The 20,612-nt window shown below is 38.7% G+C and overlaps 1 protein-coding gene across 1 annotated transcript in view; it reads left to right on the top strand.

Moving 5' to 3' along the window:
* Window positions 1-10,347: 10,347 nt before the first annotated feature.
* si:dkey-16j16.4 overlaps window positions 10,348-20,612 on the top strand; it is a 49,773-nt gene continuing 39,508 nt past the window's right edge. The window contains exon 1 of the mRNA XM_017690766.2: window positions 10,348-11,016. Within this exon, the coding sequence (XP_017546255.1) occupies window positions 10,948-11,016 (69 nt within the window). The 5' untranslated portion in view covers window positions 10,348-10,947. The remainder of the gene's footprint in view (window positions 11,017-20,612) is intronic.

The following is a 20,612-nucleotide window of genomic DNA, read 5'->3' as shown; positions in this document are numbered from 1 at the left end:
CAAATGGAAATTTTTACTACTTCTTTCAGACGTCATGGCATTAGAATTAGAATCCTACACAATACAGCCCTGCAATGTTTTTCACTCGCAAGCACTTAGAAGTCAACAGTAAAAACAAGAGACTCTAACTCTATAGCAGCACTGTAGTGTCTGATCCACTCAGACCGGCACAATACACACTAACACATCACCACCATGTCAGTGTCGCTGCGGCGCTGAGAATGACCCACCATCCAGATAGCACCTGCTCTGTGGTGGTCCTGTGGGGTCGTGATTTTTGAAGAACAGGGTAACAAAGTATGCAGAGAAACAGATGCACTACAGTCTATAACTGTAGAACTACAAAGTGCACCTATATGGTATGTAGAGCTGATGCAATTGACAATGAGTGTAAAGTCTCTGACTCTGACATCTACAAGGTGGATCTACAAGGTAGGACAGTCTAATACAGTGGACAATGAGTGGACGCAGTGTTTAATAACTCCAGCCTGACCCACTCGCACCAGCACAACACCGCCAGGTCAGCGTCACTACAGTGCCGAGAATGTTCCAACCACCCAATAATACCTGCTCTGTGGTGGTCTAACAAAGTATGCAGAGAAACAGATGGACTACGGTCGGACATTGACTTCAAAGTGCACCTATATGGTAAAAGGCATGGATTAAATGGACAGATAGTGTAGATACAGGAGATGTAATAAGTGACCGGTTGGTATATAAAGGTAAAATACAGCATATGTAGGATATTCAACTAGTGTACATTAACATATTCCTGAATGCAAGGATGACAGAAGGAAAACATTTCTTTTCTTCGTGAATGGTCACATCACATCAGCCTCCCTCTCATTCCACAAATACTTTGCCTCACTGGTCGATCCCTCATGAACACCTCATCCATCGTGAGTTTCACACAATCTCATGACCTTCAAGCTTAGGTCACTTCATGTTAGGAGGATTGAACTCCATTTAAATCATTACGACTGCAGTCATGCAGCAATTACACCACAGTGTTACAGAGTTTGCACGTGACAGTCATGCTGCTCATATCAGTTTTAGCTGGAAAGTGTGTGTGTCATGCTGGAAAATTTGTTTAGTTTATTTTTACAATGCCAGCACTTCTGCTCATGGTCACGTAAAGTTCATAGAAGAGTCACAATAATGAGACAAATGCAGTAATGAGAAGAACAGTAATGGGAGCTCCTTGGCCAACTTAGATTTTTTAACAAAATTAATCACTAGTCTACCCTATATAGGCAAAACACTGCAGTTTTGGTTATGACAAGCTATGAGAAATTCAAATCACAGCTTTATTTATGCAGCACTTTTTGAATGAACAAGTTGTGGTTCAAAGTGATTTACATGTTGTAAGAATTATATCATTAAATAAACTCATTAAAATAAAGTCATTTAGAGTGATTTGACATAAAATGGCTCGGTCTAGAGAAACGTACTGAGTCAGAATTTTTCACAGTAGTTCTGATAGGAACCAGACGTCTAAATGCTTGAAAGCATCCATACGAAAAGTCACCACATGACATGGCTATGAATACGCTGCCTGATGCCTAAGACATTGTTTCACCATAAATTTAAGATCAAGTTTTTTCTTATATATTGCTGGTGTCAGAACAAAACCTCATATTTCCAAAACGGGAACTTTACAGGCAAAAGGAAGAACATACTTTAGTTTTAATGTAAGTCAATGGAACCAGAGTTTCTTTCCCTCAGGTAATGTCGTTTGGTCCTTTCAACATGACATTTGCACACAAAGTAAAAGGCAAAATGTAAAGCAAAGAAAACTTAACATTTCAGATGTGTCTCATGTCTACCAACATGTTTACTAAAATTAAACATTCTCTCTGTTGATGAGAAACAAATATCTCCAAAATAGTTTACAGAAGAAGGCAAACGCTTTCTTAGCTTTTTTTTATTTAATAATATATGAATATATATATATATATATATATATATATATATGTGTGTGTATAGTAGAAGTGACAAACAAAATAACTTTAAATAAAAATGAAACGGATAAAATAAGGATCCTGGGTGTAGTTGAATGAAACGAGCTTTATCTTGTGATGGAAATGTTTGGTCTGACTTTGCTGTTTTAAAGGCAAGGCGGCACGACTGTAATCACTACGTTGCAGAACTCTAAAGCTGTTTTTCTCAGTCTCACTGTTGGCATAGATGCTGCTCTTTGCCTCTGTACCCACATCATAAATGCATGCTTCTCACTTTGTCAGTGCTGACATCTTAACAGTGTGGTTCCTTCTAACATCTTCAGATTTTGACACCAGAATCGGCCTCTGATACTGAAATTAGTTCTCTCTGGTTTCCTGTTCACCTCCCCAGCCCGCATATCCTGTGCAACGCTTGTTTTATGTAAGTCCTCTTTTTAGAGTGTTTGGGGAAAAAATAGCCATCTGGCACTCTAAAAGCGGTCTCTCTAACGCACGGTGCCCACGCTTTCCGCCAGTGGGTCAGTGGGTGAGAGAGGGAGGGAGCCCGCGGGTGCGTATGTGTATGAGCGGCCAGGCAGCATTGGAGTGGGTGGTGTGGGCCGAGAGCACCTGGAAAGCCAGAGGCTGGCAGGACAAGTAGGCTGAGGGAAGTTTTACGCTGACACAAAGTGCACTGAGGTCACCCTCCATATTATGTCACCAGTTATTTTTTGCCCACTTCGACACCAAGGTGGCCTGCAGTGAAAATATTAGCGCGGACTTCACAGATTCATTTGGATATTTTTGTCTTTTGCTCTACATGTCTTATGATCAGTGAGTCTAAAATATGCTCACTGACTGAACAGCTACACTTCAATTAGAAATGCTGCAGCGCTTTTTCCTTTTTCAGTCTTTTCTGCCAAAAGGCCCTCAGTAAAACAAATACTGCTGTCCAGTATCTGGAACCATGTGAATGTGTGAGTGGCCACTGGTGAAATATCCTTGCATCATCTGTTTATGACAGTGCTTAAAGGCTGTCTAAGCTCTGTTCAGGTGCTACACACATAAAAACATACTTTACATACAAGCATGTAAAGGCTCTTATAGGATTTTAATAATCATGATAATACATTATCATGCTGAGAGATTTTGGACGTTCTCTTCCCTGTACTGGGCTTCTGTGTCTTATAGAAGATGTTCATTTTGAAAGGAGAAATTATAAGACGAGATTGCACACTGCGTTATAAAGCACACCTGAAGCACTCTGTCTTTTGGAGATCTGTCCAGAACTCATCAACAGCACTGTGTGCATCAAATATGCACTTTCTTTTGATGCGACTGTGTTACAGTGGCATGAGTGGCAGTTCATGAGTCAGAACATCAGTGGTCAAAGTGCGCCATCTAGTGTTCTAAAGAATATTTATATTTTAAAAAACCAGAGGGAAGATTCTGTGTGGAGTTTATACCTGACATACATGTGATTGTCTTTTTTTGTCTGTTTCATTACTAATCAAAGCTGACATGAACAGTTCGTTCAAATTTGTTATTGGTGTGTTATTTTGTATCTATCTATCTATCTATCTATCTATTTATCTATAGCTGTTTTATATATATATATATATATATATATATATATATGTATATTTATAGAGAGAGAGAGAGAGAGATTAGCCTGATAGATTGATTACGTTATATTATTTATTATGTATAAACTTATTTTCATGTATACATGTATTAGAAATGTATAATACTACTTCTACTACTACTACTACTACTACTAATAATAATAATAATGATTTTTAATTCTTTATGTTGTCATTGGTGGTGGACTAGTTGCCATCATGAATCATAAATTTTATAATAACAATTATGTACATAATTTTTGTACACAAGGAGTTTGTCCTTGCCACCGTCACCACTGGCAACGCTCCTGGGGGCTCGGACCCAGATTTTCTTTCCTTATTCTTTCTGTAAAGCTGCTTTGTGACAAGACCTTTTGTAAAAAGTGCTATATAAATAAACTTTGCTTGCTTGCTTGCTTACATGGATAGATAGATAGATAGATAGATAGATAGATAGATAGATAGATAGATAGATAGATAGATAGATAGATAGATAGATAGATAGATAGATATTAGGTTATATTATTTATTTTTTTAGCTATGCATTTCTTCTTCTTATTATTATTATTGTTGTTGTTGATGTTGTATTATTGCTTAATATCAGACCCCTATTAGACATTAGAAAAGTGCTGAATAACTGAAGTACCTGAATGAGCACTACAGAAGGCTGTTATGTATTATGAATCATTTTTAAACAAAATGATACACTGTTCTCATCTGCCCTCTTGTGGTCACCAGATGCCTGTACAGTTAAACTATTTGGCACAATGAGTAGCAGGCTTTTCAACTTCAAATGCAGGGTCCTGCCAAACTGACTCAGCTTAATAATTAACTGGTGGGTTGAACTAGGGAAAACACTAAACAGTGCTGCAGGACTTCAGCATCTTCAAAGCTCGAATCAGATTGAGAGAAAGATGAACGCTTGTGTTTAGGATTTAAGGCATCTGATGGTCTACTGCTGTATGAAGGGGCCACATTCAGGATAAAAGCAACTCACCGAGTGTCGCATAAATAGAGAAAGATAAGCATTCAAACTGACCATGAACTGATTTTCAGGCCAACATTTGGAAATTTACTAGGAAAACAGAAAAAACACAAACTTTCTAGGAAGAGAGCTTTGTAATTTCCGAAAACAAAAGAAATAAGAGGTATCGAACATTACTCAGTGAGTAATATGGAGAGTTCATAAGATTTGCAAACTGAGTGTACAAATCAGCCACAACGTGTGTTGTACTAACACATGCCTGGTGTTAAGTGGGTGCTAATTTGTAGCGTTTTGAATCAGTAGCACACAACAAATCTAACCACTCCATCTTCACTACGCTCATTTAAAGATAAGGGAACCAAAATATAAGATCAATGTTTTGCTCTTATGATTTTATAGAGAATACCAACAGCCACTGGTTATGAAACCGTTACACTCATTTCAGGGATATGGAACATATCAGAAACATATTCATTTTAGAGCAGCAAACCAGATAAATAAATACTCTGTGGAATGCAGATGCATGTTAAAACCAACATTACACTTAAAAAGCTCCACAGATGCTTTTGGGGTCACTGGATAATACAGTATGTAAATTAAGCCCAACTGATTTATAAACTTCACGTTATAATCAGAATCAGTTTAGAAGCAAAGACCTCTTCCTTGTACATGTACACATATTTGTAGGTTTAAAGTGTTTTAACTTAGCTCATTTTTTCTGTGTCTGTCTGCGACTGTTAATGACTAGATGTGCAGAGACTGGTCGAGTATCCTGCTGGTCAGTGCACAGTGACAAAGAATAGGCACGTCCATTCTGTTTGAACTAATTTGGAGAACTAATTGCACTGGTGTGACATCAGTCACTTTCTCTCTACTCTCATTCAGTGCTAATAGCAGATTTGAATGAAAAACATGAAAGTGTTAAATGCTAAGACAAGATTTATGAAAGCTGTGTCCATACGGAAATATGATACGTGGCAATATATGGATTTCAACTATATGACTGATGTATTATCATGGATCTCCCTTGTATCCAACTTAAATTAGTCACATAACAACATATATGTGATATAATTGGCCATTTTCAAGCATGGGACATATATTTCAGACATATTGACATATATCATTGTAAATGCTCGGCTACATTGAAAATGAAGGTTACCCTCAATGTGCTTCCGAGTCAAAATAAAGGTTGTATATATATGTTGTATATATATGTATATTAAACCATTTGTGATAGAAAACATGGATGGCATGTATTATTACTCATATATGTTAGCTGCATGTCATGTAATATATGTTACTAATGTGTTACATTTGGATTTTTTGCTTTAAAAATATTTCAGTGATTGTATCAGACATATAACTATTTTGAAAAAAGTATTAGGACATCCACTTCATTACACCTACTGGAACTTTTATGACATCCCATTCTAAACCCGTAGGCATTAATATAATAAGGCTTTCTATTTTAGAGGGTGTGTGTGGGAATCTTTGCCCATTCATCCAAAAGAGCATTTGTGAGGTCAGACACTGATGCTGGATGGGAGGGCCTGGTCCACAATCTCTGTTCTAGTTCATCCCGTAGGTGTTCTAAGGTGTCGAGGCCAGGGAAGGCCAGTAATGTTTTTCCACACCAAACTCAGCCAGCCGTGCCTTTATGAGCCTTGCTTTGTGCACTGGGGCTCAGTCAGGCTGGAACAGAAAAGGGACTTCCACAAAGTTAGGAACTTTGTCCAAAATCTCTTGGTCTGCTGAAGCATTAAGATTTCCCTTCACTGGAACTAAGGGGTCTAAACCAACCCTTGAAAAACAACTCCAAAGCATTATCCCTCCTCCACCAAACTGTACAGCTGGCACAATGCAGTCAGGCAGGTAACATTCTCCTGGCATTCGCCAAACCCAGACTCATCCATCAGATGATTTGTCACTCCACAGAATACAATTCCACTGCTCCAGAGTCCAGTGGTGACGAGCTTAGCATCACTCCATCCAACGCTTGGCATTGTGCATTTTGATCTTAGGCCTGTGTAGCTGCTCGACCATGGAAACCCATTTGGTGAAGCTCAGAGTGCACAGTTCTTTTGCTGATGTTTCTTCCAGAGGCCATTTGGAACACTTTAGTGAGTGATTGTACAGAGGATAGGCACTGTGAGCTTCAACACTTGGTGGCCACTCTCGGTGAGTTTGTGAGTTTGGTCTACCTCTTCTAGGTGCTTCCATTTCACGATAATAGCGCTTACAGTTGGCTGGGGCAGATCTAGCAGGACAGAAATTTCATAATCTGACTCGTGTCAGAGGTGGCGTTCTATGACAGTGTCATGTTTAAAGTCACTGAGCTCTTCAGTACAACCCTCTACTGCCAGTGTTTGTCTATCGAGACTGCAAGGCTGTGTGCTTAATTTGATCCACCAGTAAGCAATGGGTGTGGCTGAAACACCTGAGCTCAGCAATGAGGAGGGGTGTCCCAATATTTATGTCCCTACAGTGTACATGTATTAGACATATGACAGACAGTATATCATGCATATGTTTATTGGCTTATCAGACACATATATACAATATACATGCAATACAATACATACATTGTGCTTATATCTATATATAATGTCCAATATTTTATATTCGTTATATTCCATACGTATAATATATATGTGCATAATGTTTGCAATACCTTTATGATACATGTGCATATTAAGTTATGTATCAGATTATAGTCTAGTTGCCTGTGAGCCTGAAGATGTTTATTTCACTAGTGTGACAAATAAATTCAATTCACACTCTTTTCTCCTTATCCCAGTGTAGTCAGTCCACCAGGATGTGTTTGTCTGCACTTTGCTTCTCTCATTTCGCACCACAGTTAAGAGGCTAACAAGTAAACGAAACGTGTGTCACAGCAGTTAGCTACGAGGCTAATGTGACTAGCTACCAAATAAAGGAAATGTGTTTCAGCAGTTAGTCACAAGGCTAATGAACTAGCTAACAAACCTGATAGCAAGAGGACGGTGGACCACTGTCAGCCCACCGATGACAAAGCTAGCGGTCCAGTGGCATTTTGCTCAGCGTTTTCCGGGCGGCCCACTGATGGTTATGCAGATTCATAGACAAAATTTCACTTATCATCACTCATTTTCCATTTACAGTCCAGTTTACTTATTTTCCTTCCTTCCTTTCTTTAGGTAATTTAGCAAATAATTTTAATCTAGCTCAGTGTCAGCAGCAATATTTTCTATAAAATCATTTTACATCAGGCCGAGTCATTATTTGTTTTCTCTCAGTTGTTTGTAATGTCTGTCTGAGTTTATTTTCCTAATAAAAGGCTCTGTGCATTTTAAAATCTGTTTAACAAGATTAAAATCTAGTTAGAGCTTGTTTGCAGGACAGTAATCTGGGTGGTCCGAGGGTGGACCAGCAGTGGCAAACAGTCAGTGGGGTGCCGATCTTATTAAGCCAGTGGACCAATATATACTTATAATTTGGGAAGTAAAGAAAACATGTGTCCCACCATTTAGCTATGAGGCTAATGTAACTAGCTAACAAGTAAAGGAAACTAATGCTAATATTTTAAAAGGGAAATTCCATGAATATTGCAAAATCACTTGGCAGTTCAATTATTAAAAAGTAAATGAAGTCATTCAGAATGGTTTGAAACACTGTAGAGAAAACTACTGTCTCTGATTTCTGTGCAGTGGCGATAAGATCTAGAGTTTGCATATAGCAAGTATATAGCCAATCAGCCCGCTGGCTTCATAAGGTCACTTACTGTATGTATTTGCAGGTCCATCCTCAGACCACCTAGATAACCCGTTTTAATCTCTTCAGATTTTAAATGCACACAGCCTTATATTGTGTTAAATGAATTAAGTTAAATATTACAAAGAATTGAGAGAAAAACATAATGACTAGGCCTAATATAAATTTATTTTGTTGAAAATGTTCTTACTGACACTGGGGCTGGTTACAGCTGTATAACCAGCATCATTTATGATTACAATTACAATAATTCACTAATTTACAAAGGATAACAAAAGGAAGGAATAAAGGGGAAATAGGTAAATTGGACTATGAATGGAAAACGAGAGTTGAAAAGTGGCATTTTGTCTATAACCGCCTGGAAAATGCTGAGAAAAAGCCAGTGGGCCGTCAGCTTTGCCATCAGTAGGCCAACAATGGCCCTCTCTCCTCTTGATAAGTGGATATCTCTGTTTTGTTACTGTACGGAACTTTAGCAATAACTTATATAATAACGACTGACAATTTTTCCCTTGTTTATTTTTTTAAAGTCAAAAGATTATCTTGAAACTATCATAAAACAATGCCGCAGGGATCAGGCAGCATAGCTATAGCCACTTTGCGGAATAATTTCTATGAGGGAGCTTTTAGAGCAAAAAATGCTTCAGATGTCTGGTTCCTACCACCACCACTGTGGACAACTCTGACTCGGTAGGTTTCTCTAGATTTGAGCCACAATTAACCTTTTCAACTCCTTGAGACCACCGGTGGTTCCAAAACACACTTTGTCATATTCTTCATAACTTTTATATTGTATAAGCTACATTCAAAAGGTGGGTGTCCTATTAGAGCTGTAACTGTCTTCTTTCCAGTCAAATAGATGTGTGATGTAATTTTAAACCATTAGAATAAAAGAGGCTGAACTCACAGTTTGTTTTTTGTCGACCCATTATTCCACAAATCTGGGCTATAAACTATAAACAGACGGCATCTCTTCAGTGATCTGCTCTGTAAAAATTGTTATTATAAAATAATACAAAGAGCGTCCAAGATTTTTGGTTTTCAGCAGTAAACTGTAAGCAAATAGCAATATGTGTGATCATAAAACACATTTTCTGTTAATCTGAGGGGAGCTTTAAATAAATAAATAAATAAATAAATAGCATTTATTTCATGCAGTCAGTGAATAATTTGCGTTATGATTTGGTCGTGTAAATTCAGAATAAGAGGTTAACATCTCAACCGTTTGGATGGCATTTTATTTTAGTATACCATTATCTGCACATATTTATTCAGTATTGTCATTATATGCTGTTACCCGTGCCTCCTTGTACAGTCATTGTTTCACTGCCTTTTTCATCTCAGTCTAGAGATATTATTCCAGATTTTTTGTATTTTTCTATCTGTATATTTGTAGAAAGGATTTTTTATATTTATTCTTCCTGTTATGTTGTATAAGTGATACTTTATTAATCCCACAAATGGGGAAAATCCACCTCCGCATTTAACCCATCCGTTAAGTGAAACACCACATACACACTAGTGAATACACACACACCTGGGGCAGTGAGCACACTTGCCCGGAGCGGTGGGCAGCCCTATTCTTGGCACCCGGGGAGCAATTGGGGGTTAGGTGTCTCGCTCAAGGACACCTCAGTCATGTGCTGTCGGCCCTGGGGATCGAACCGGCAACCTTCCGGTCACAGGGCCAGTTCCCTAACCACGACTGCCCCCCTTATTACTATTACTATTACTATTACTTATTACTTATTATTTACACCCTTATTACTATTACTCTCCTATGTTGTGTGACTGCTACTGGCTGCTAAATTTCCTTCGGGATCAATAAAGGATCCATCTACATCTTAACCATTTAAAAATGCATAAAATTTGAAAATTCGTTGGAGTTCCCCTTTGGCTATTTTTCTAACCTGCTCGCATGCGTCCCCTTTAAGAAGCGACAGCCCCGCCCCCTCATCCCCCGCCCCTAAGCGAAATGACATCACCGACCCGAGCAGCCAATAGCAGAGCACCAAACAGAGCCGAAGGGGAAAGAGAGTGTGGTGTGTGTTTCTCCTGTAAGCGTGCGCGCAGTGTGTGCGTGTTGGTGTGTGAGTGTGTGAGTGAATGTGATGTGTGTGTGTGCGTGTGTGTGTGTGTGTGTGTGAGAGAGAGAAAGAGCAGAAAAGAGAACATTTCATAGGAAGTTTATAAACGCTGGAGTGTGATAAGTTTGTTTTGGGGCTTGTTTTTCCTGCTTACATCACCAGCAGCGCTCAGTGTTGAGCTCAGCTGGTCATGTTATCTTCAGCAAAGTTTTCCTTCAGCAGTGTGCCGTGGAGCGGAGTGTCGAGCTCGGTTTAGTGAGGATACCTGGCATGGTTTAAGCAGAAATAGTCTTGTTATAGTTAGTTTTTTTTCGAATGGCGTTCGTGGGATTGTGTAGTGGAAGCAGGCTTGTGCTGCTGCTGGTGAGCCCTTACTGCAGTTGCTGGACCCATTCAGATTCAGAGGACACTGTATAAGTGGTAACTGACTTTGTAGATTAGCCAGATGTCTGGTCAAGTAGGCCAGGTATGAATGTGTAGAGACCGTTTTTAACAACACAGACGTAAAAAGAAGGAAAAAACAAACAAACAAACAAACAAAAAAACAAATCTGGGGCAGGATGCTGAAGACCCTCACTAAAAAACTCAGAAGACATTCCCTCAATGAAATCCATCCTTTTCAACTTAAGGTAAGTAAATGAATACACTGATGCTCTGTTATGTTCCTGGCACACAATCTTAGTCTTTGATTTTGTAATTCACTGAGGTGTTGGTTGAATTCTTGTTTCCGAATGCCTTTGAATTTTTTGGGGGTGCTTTGTCTTGGAACCGACTTTCCAACATTCATGGAAAAAAGTTCTTCCAAAGTTTTATACTCCCCTTTCAAAACAGTCGTCCATGCCACCAGTGACTGCAAAGCATTAAAAGGCAGTTCCTCTATAATTTAGCAAAATTTCCAAAGCCATGCAGTGGTTTGATGTGGAATGCTCTACTGTAGAGTAACTTACCAAAACAGATTTCCTTACAGTGGAAGTGGTGATAAGAACCAGGGGGCTGTGACGTACACAGTGCACATAAATGCAATCCAAAACGAATAATGAACCTAAATGGATCTGCTGATATGTTGTATAGAAGTCTAGAAGAAAAATCCCCTTTGGTGGTTATTTTACTTTACAACGCCCTGCATGTACCTCTCTGCCATGAATGGATTTGAGAATGTTTAGGTCAAAACTACTGTAAAACAGCGTATGAAGCAGCATCATAGCCATTTCATGCAAATGTTTTTTAGGTAGACTTTAGAGGTGTTAAACTCTTCAGACGTCTAGTTCCTATCACCACCACTGGGAACAGTTCTGAGTTCACAGTTCGCGTCAAACCACTCGGAGTAACTTTGCTTACATGTTAAAAGTGTAATTATGCAGAGTTTTTGAAAAAGTGTTGCAGTTCCCCTTTAAGCTTGGTTTGACACATTTCACAACCAGTTGCAGCCGTGAGTGTTTGCCAACATGTGCGACCTAAAACACCCACGTTTAATTTGAAGCAATATTGTGGGTTCAGCAGATGTGTTTTGATGCATTGATGCAATGCCATGCGCTGCTTTTGAGTTCATTTTATCAGAAAAGGAATTTTTGTTCTTTTGAGTGTCTGTACTTTCCTTATGGAGTGGGAAAGCATCATAATGCGCTGTTGATTACAGCACCTATATCAGGCATATAGAGATATACATGTCACCAGTTTAAATATATTGGAGGTGACTGCCGTCTGTTTGAACCACATGGGCGACATGATCTGTTTCTTTGGACTATAGTCACTACAAACCATAGGCATGTTCAATATTTTGAACCCATGACCCTCAGATCTTTTCTTTTCCCACTTTACTATAATACTTCATACTAATAATGTTTGCTATCCGGTGTCAACCAGAGGAGGATGGGTTCCCCTTCTGAGTCTTGGTTCCTCTCAAGGTTTCTTCCTCTTTTAGGGAGCTTTTCCTTGCCATCGCCGCCGCTGGCTTGCTCATGGGGGCTTGGACCCGGATCTCTTTCTTCTTTTCTCTTCTCTCTGTAATACTGATTGTTTTGTAAAGCTGCTTTGTGACAACACCTGTTGTAAAAAGCGCTATATAAATAAATTTTGCTTACTTGCTTGCTTGAATAGCCGATTTCAGAGCATGAAACCAAATTGTTGTTGTTGTTGTTTTTGTTTTTTTGTGCCTGCTCAAGTTGAGCATGATTCAGTATATAATATTTAAAAGACCAAATCCTTGGGTAATCTCCCATCAAAGTGTGTTGACTTTTGCCCTTCTCTCTTTTTTTAAATTTTTTTTACTTTAAGTGTGGTAGAAACAGTCTGGTAGCAGATTACATCTGTTGAAGGAGTACTCCAGCATTTTTCAACCTCTATCTGCCACATCTGTATTGTACAGTTGATTACCGCAGACGTCTTTTTCCGGACTTGGAAAAGAACAGAAAACTCACCTACTCAAAACAGAAAAAACAGAAGCTAATGGTCACTTGTTTCGGCATGCATAATCAACTGTTTGCTACAGATGCGGCAGACAGAGATGAAGTTGAAAAACTCTGGAGTACTCCTTTAACTCCTTTAACTCCTTGAGCTCTAGCATTTACCGCTCTGACCACACTTTCATTTTCTGTGCTGACCAAGAGCTGAATAGGGCTGTCTTTTCCTTTTTTTTCCCACATGAATCTTGCAATTCTGGGCCATTTATTTTCTTTCCTTGAGTAAGGATGAGTAGCCACTGCTGACACCAACTCCTGTGGGTGGAAAAGTGAAACTGAATGCACACATTCATGTCATGCCTGGCAGACATTACCAGTTCATCAGCTACAGTGGCATCATGATAAAAACCTTGATAGAAACCTGCATAGCCTTTAGGACTCATTCGTGCTTGTGTTCTTGTAGTCTGTGTCCACAACACTGTCTATTCATGATACAGTCATATGCATAAGTTTGAAAACCCCCTGGTCCGTTTTACATGATTCTTAATTACAAGATGAAAATAGGTTAAAGATGCAACGTAGTTTTTGTGAAAATGAAAAGTAGCAGCATTACGGAGTCAAACTAAACATGGTGTACATTGTGGGTCCCCTATAATACCTTAAATATGAATTTAAAAGTCAGATTTAGCTGGAGTTTTTTGGACCATGTCTTTTCTTAATAATGCCATCAGTGCTCTCAAAAAAGGCAGACTTGATGTTTAGGTCTCAAATGCAGTTTCATGAATAGTGGATAATTCACTGACATCCACAGAAAACAGAATTCCTTCACCAAGTTTTGACGAAGCTCCCTTTGAATACTATTTCAGTGCACTTGCAGTCATCGTATTCACCTGTTTGTTGGGCTCCAAAGCACAACTGACATTACAAAGTAGCTATATTGCATGCAGTTACACATTTCATCCAAATCCCCAATATTTACATATTGTAGCTTTATCATACTCCAGAGGAAACAGACTTTAGTATGATATTCTGGGAATTTTAGTGTACAGTGAATTGAACATATACTTAAAAAATACAACATAAAATAAACATAACTTTGGCACAAGCACCAGCGTTTTTTTATTGTTTTGATTTGTTAAATTCAGCAGCTAAACAGTAATTGTGCAACAAAACATGTAATTTGACCTGAGGCACCCAAAGTTTTGCATCAGCTGTGTTGTGCATTATAGTGGACATGTTACTGTGTCCTGAAACATAGTGGAGAGTATCTCTTACCGTTCCACAAGGCACTTCAGTAGGTCATGCACAAACGCCACAGACACAGAATACTCATAATGCCCTGGGCTATATGCAAAGAAATGTGCCTGTTGTTACAGAGTGGTTAGCAAACACGTTTGAGTTTGATTACTTGAATCACAAATTTACTTCCCTGTAATAGTGTATACTGTACATCCAGGGACTCTTGGGGCCTGAAGATCTAATGATTTTTTTAGAGTAAAAGAAAAAAATGCCATTTTAGTTCATTTGGAAACGACAAGCTTTCCTGTTAGTTAGGGCTTCAGGAGCAGAACTGAAGGCCTTACATGTTAGATTAATTACCAACATAGTAAAGAACAGAGAGATGGCTTCTTTACTGGTGTCCTGCCATGGGCATCCTGCCTATTCAAAGTATATATTTTTGTATGGAAGACTCATGAACAGAGATGTTAACCAGTTATTTTTAAACTTCATGGCATATTCTGCGTTGTGCCTTTGGAGTGGTCATGTCTGAGTACCCACTTATAGGGGGAGTAGACAAAGTACAAAATCGTCTCCATTATAGGCCATGACTAACTAACGAATACTTAAACTCTTTGATATAACTTTGTATCCCTTCCCAGCTTTTGGAAAATCAACAATTATTGATTATGGGTCTTCCGAGGTCTCTGTTGAGAGGCATGCTTCACATCAGTGGATGCTTCTTGTGAATAGAAAGCTCAATGGGTGAGGGCTTATGTGAGTCAAAGTAGCTCTAACCCACATCTCCCTCATTTTATTGACTGGACTCAAAGTTTGCTAAGTCCTAAATTAGCTGTTGTTGAAGCCATTAGCTTAGGGGTTTACATACTTTTTCCAGCCTACACTGTGAATGTTTGAATAATGTTATTAGTTGAAACAGTTTGTATTTGGTTATTACTATAATTGAAACGAAGACCATATTTTAAGATCAATTTGTACATAAATGCAGTAATTCCAAAGAGTTCCCATACTTTTTATTGCCACTCTGCATCACAGACGGTGAACATGAACAGTATCCTGACCATGTTTCAGTCAGTTATAGAAATGGAAGGCAGCAACATCTCTGTTTCTATCATCACTGTTATAAGCTTCAAATAAGAGATATGGAATGTCTTTTATAAGCTTCAAATGCCCACGCTTAATCCAGAATGGTTACGCTAACATAGAATTTGAAATGTAATAGGGTCACCAGCAGAAATTTGCATTATTATTGACGGTTTTGTTGATTTAAAAAAAACAAACTAACTATATATTTATGGGCCAAACTGAACGCTGAGCTCTAAATGTCTCTTGTTTTACAATGCAAGAAATAATCAGACGAAGATTTAAAGCACAACCATAGGAATCAGGTTTGGGCTCATAGTTGTACCAATAAATGCCTACTTGATGGATTCTGCCATCTGAATGTATAATGACACTCATTCGGGAAGGACTCCCCTGAAGTAGCCCACTCTCCAGCACAGACACGCATGTAATCCACAAGCATTCAGTGATCGAGATGCCAGATGAGCACAAACAGCTACTTTCCTTTGGAAAATATTAATGAAAGTGAAATGAATCCAATCAGGGAGCTTAATGAAATCACAGGAAAAAGCTCCCAACTGTTGTTTGCCTTCCTGCTTGCACTTATAAAACTCACGCGAGGTCATATTTGCCAGTCAAAAGTTAGTTTAAGAGCTAATTGCAAACGCACTGTGCACGAGCAGTTGGCCAAACCACAAGTCCGTGCACTTTCCTGTTCTTTCTGTTCCTTAGTCAAGCTAATTTGGCTTTTTAAGATGTAAATCTCTCGAGTAGAGCCACTTCAGAGTGCATGCTCAGGATGTTGATGAATCTTGACCAATTAATGCTACTGCATTACTTGCAAATGCAGGCAGGTAAACTTCCGGGACAAGAGTACAACAAAGAGTTGCAACAGGCAGTATGTTAATGCTAGGCATGGTCTAGATTTAGGCTTGAACTTTATTTGTTGTTTACAGTGAGCAAGCTGATAATCATAGTTATTTGTATGGCAATTAAGTGTCAGCTAAAAATTTCGTGATTGTCAACAGGCCATAAGCAGGCAAGAGAGTTGTCATTTTGAAGATGCATATCGCCGTTGTCGAAAGAAAATTTTGTGTCTCCCTTTTTTTTCCCGTTTTTCAGTTTTTCACATAATTAGAAAATACCTGTTGCCCTTTACATTGTGTGTAAAAAGTCTGGCTCCACTGACTTACATTAAAAGTGAAGAAGGTTTTTTTTCTTCTCCTGTAAAGGTTCGCTGCGATATTTTAGTCACAATGACAATATGCTGTGTATTATGTAGTTCTTTTTTCGGTAAGGCTTTAAACCGGTTACTCCATTGTACAGGCATTTATTCCCGTACTGGTGGACACATGCCCTGCTTCGAGCTTGACCCTTTGGCTTTACACTAATAAATACAATTATGTTAATTTGAGTCGAGGCTCGTGCCAGGAATGGCTTTGGTCCTGCTAGAGGAGTGCTGACTGAGGCCGCACGTCATTGCGCGCGCATGTGTTTGTATGTGTCGGACATGGTCCAGTGGGCATGAATGAAATCCTGCCCCTGAGTAGCTCTGTAATCATAATCTCCAGGCGTGTTGGGCACACACAGCACATGCACAGTCGTGGTCACATAATGGCAACAAAATGCTGAATCGACTGAAAGGTGGATAAATGGAATTAAAAGCATGTTCCAGTACAGACCTCTCAAACACTCGCTAGGTTTCTCAGCCATATGCCTTTTCTAAACCCTTTTCCTTTCAGATCCTTCATTTGACCCTGAGGCTTGTTGTGCTTGTGTGGGCTCAGGCCATTGTTTATGTGAACCTTCCTGTGTTTGAGTGGGACAGTGCTCTGGTCTTTACCAAGAAAACATTTTTTTTTTATGGGTTTATGCCTCTGTGCTACCGAGAAGGCTGACATTACAGTTACAGTCTCAAATTGGCCCATGGATGACCTGTCAAAGGTTAAACCTGCCCATAAATAGCAGTTTGTCCTCGCGAAGGGGGAAATTGGTGCTCATATTGGTTAAAGTTTAGAGGGAATGAAAACATAAGCTATGCGTAACATGTAAATAAACTATCAGGAACGTCCTGGACAATGTCAAACCGGTGCATGGTATTTCAGAAGTTGCTGGAAGAGCTTTGGTTAAAGTGTCATGAAACATGTGAATAACTGGCAGTGCTTCACATTTGAAATGAGTGTGTTCATTGTGCACTGAATCGCAGGCCTAAATCCTACTGGCATGCAACAAGCAGTTTCTGAAATGTTTGCTTTTACATGTGCCAAGAGCAAGAGGACTGGACATTCTGGCCAAATATCATTTGCATGTTGTCCAAGGACTTAATCTGAAACTTAGTTCAGAAGAAGGGCCATAGTAGCTGCATGCAGTTGCACACAGAAAAGAAATGCTGTGGGTAGTTTTCTTAATCATGGACGCTTGTTTTGCACCTTGTAGAAATGCTTTATTTAGGCAAATTAGACAAACGTATTAATGTTTAGGCTGTCAAAACTAGTGAGCTAAAAGAAAGTGTTGACATAAGGTATAAATAGCTTGCTTTGTAATAGAAAACACTGCTTCATTTGCAGTAGAATAGTTTAGAAGCATGTGTAAAGGTACTTAATGAGGAAAAGGGAAGTTTTAGGAAAATCCCTCCCAGTCAGCAGTGCAAGTTTGTGAAAAGGAACTGATTGTTCAGCCTTTCCTTGAAGTTGAATCGCAAAGGTTGAAACTTGTGTCAATATGGTTGCATGAATATCTATATTTCACACTTTTTTTTTAATTTCCATTGATCCTAAATTCAAATCCAAGAGTATAAATCTATGAATTTTTCAGGTTTAATTAGATTTTTGAGATCAGGATTCAGTTAAATTCTCAATATTTTATGTATTACAGGGCTTATAACATGTAAAAACTGCTTTTCCACTTTTTTTGTCAAAATATTTAATGTAGTCTGCAAACATTTGCAAAGTTTCAGGACATACTGTTCACTCCCCAGTCCTTAGAGTCCATTCATGGAAAGCATGCTGTGAAAATGACCCATTTTGAATGCATCGTTTTTGTGATGTGCATATCTGCGTATTTAGCCTACAACAGTTTGCCTCTGCCCTTTCACACTGAAGTTATAAGGAGTGTTGCACAATACAGGACAGCCAAATAAAACAGTGGTCATTTACATATTTCAGTCTTAAGGGCACAGTAACAGCCTGGTTAATTCTAAGGGCTGAAGAAAGGTTGGAAAATGGTTATGTAAAAATGGATTATGACTTTTTTGTACATACATCACAAATTACCCACAAAGGGCCAGTGTGGCTGCTGGTTTTCATTCCAGATTTGCTGTAGCACATTTGATTCTACTCGTTCAATCAGTTGCTCAGTCTGATCTGTGCTCTTACTCAGATAAATAAATGTCTCCACTAGAATTGCACCACCCTCTAACAAAATAACCCCATAGATTTTGTAAGCTATATTAAGCTCAGTACTCATTGAATGATATGAGTTGAAATTGTTACACCCTTACTGCAGCACCTGCATACCTGTAGGCATTACACTGTAGCTTTGTACTGAATGTATTTATACATTGTTGCTCCCGTTCTTCAGAGATCTACATTCATTATCGCGTTACTGTTCTCAAGCTGGGAGTGGAGTGCATAGCTGTGTGATGTGTATCGCTGCTGTCAGAACAAAACCACGTATCTCCAAATTGGTACCTTTACAGGAGAAGAGAAAAGCGCACTTTACTTTCAATGCAAGTGAATGGAACCAGACATTTTTCCAAATCATTTTGAGCCCTTTCTTTTGGTCATGCAATTTAAATATAATGTAAAGGGCAACAGGTATTTTCAAATTATGATTGATGCCATAAACTGGAAAATGACAAAAATATGAGGTTCCGACAACAGCACTCTCTCTCTCTCTCTCTCTCTCTCTATATATATATATATATATATATATATATATATATATATATATATATATATATATATATATATTTAAAGGAAGAAATTTCTTTTACTCGTGTCTGTTGATACTATGTTGTACAACCTGAGTTGAGTGGTGTTCCACCATTGGGGTAACTGTCATTATTCTAGACTTCAGCCCTGGAGGCAGCGTGCCCAGCTGAGTCTGATGTCCAGAGTGTACTTTTATTCAGAATTAATGGATAGACTGGTGGTAATGTTACTGAGTAATGAATACTGGAGCTGACATACCAGGCAGGAATTACCTGCCTCAAAATTAGGTTTGAGGTTTTGAAATTTTACTAGACCAGTGGAAAGGATCCTTGTGAGAGCGTACAAGCAGAACAGAAATGTTTTTTTATCTTTTATCCATTATTGTCATAGCCAGCTCTTTATTCCTGTGTCACAATTGTGCTAGGAATTTGAGAGGCTGCAGTAGATCTCTACTGATGACACATTTCACTTCTAAACTTCTGCTCATGAGGCCTCAGATCAGAAGGACAGAAAACTCATACGTTGACCGGTACATCAAATAGCAGCTTGTGTAACATGCCTCTTTAGAAGAATGCATATGATTCTTTCACTGACTTTTGATCATCATTCACTTTCACCTTTTTCAAACTTAACTGCATGAATTTTTTTTTAGAAGTGTCTGATTCTGAAAGTGACCACTTATTTTCAGTTCAGTACTTGTGTGCTAACTTGGGTATGCAGGTTTTTGTGCATACCCTTCACTCCTGCTCTCGTTTCTTCGTCCTTAGCTGCGGAAAAAGAATGGAGGTCTGAGTTATCGTTTTAAAACCTGGATTATAACTATAGGCCATGCTGACTCCTTGGTCTTGTTTTAACAATCCTCTTTTATTCTGAGTTGCAGAACTTGTCTTTAATTATTGGCTAGATCAACAATTGTAGGCGGTGGAAGCATGCCTCGTGCAGACTGGTGAAGACTGTGAAGACTGCTCTGCAGACATGGCTAATAAGCAGGCCAGTGGCAAATTCAGCTGTGCTAGATTTTAAAAAGGTAAACATAGCATCATTAGCGTGTTCTGGGTCCACGTGTGAAACCCTCCCTCGGTGAAACAGCAGAAATGTTCTCTTATGGCTTTGAGCGTGATTTCAAGGATTTGCAATTTCAGCTTTGTTGTTGCAATTAATACGTTTAATATAATTCAGTTCATTTCAGTTTCACTTGTAAAAAACTTTAGTCACAAAACAATTTGCATAATGTTGCTGTTGGAACAAAACCTCGTAACCCTGTTTTTGATGTTTTTCAGCTTTTGACTTAATTTGAAAATGCCTGTTGTCCAATACATTGTGTGTAAACTTTGTCAGGAATGGACCAAAACAAATGCCCCCAAATTGGTTTACATTAAGAGTAAAGTAGGTTTAATCCTTCTCCTGTAAAGTTATCACTTTGGTGATACAAGGTTTTGTTCTGACAGCAGAGATATGTATTTCTATAATAAATCTGTTGATGTCATTACACAAGTGTAGTCGGAGTGATTGGCGCTAGGCCTGATACAACTGAAGACCTTTTATGTGAAGACACTGCACCACTAGGTTGTTACATGCCTATGTAGAGTAATC

Source organism: Pygocentrus nattereri, chromosome 10 (genome assembly GCF_015220715.1).
Source record: "Pygocentrus nattereri isolate fPygNat1 chromosome 10, fPygNat1.pri, whole genome shotgun sequence".
Classification (NCBI taxonomy): Eukaryota; Metazoa; Chordata; class Actinopteri; order Characiformes; family Serrasalmidae; genus Pygocentrus; species Pygocentrus nattereri.
Note: the sequence above shows the minus strand (reverse complement) of the source record. Positions and strands in the feature narration are given on the sequence as shown.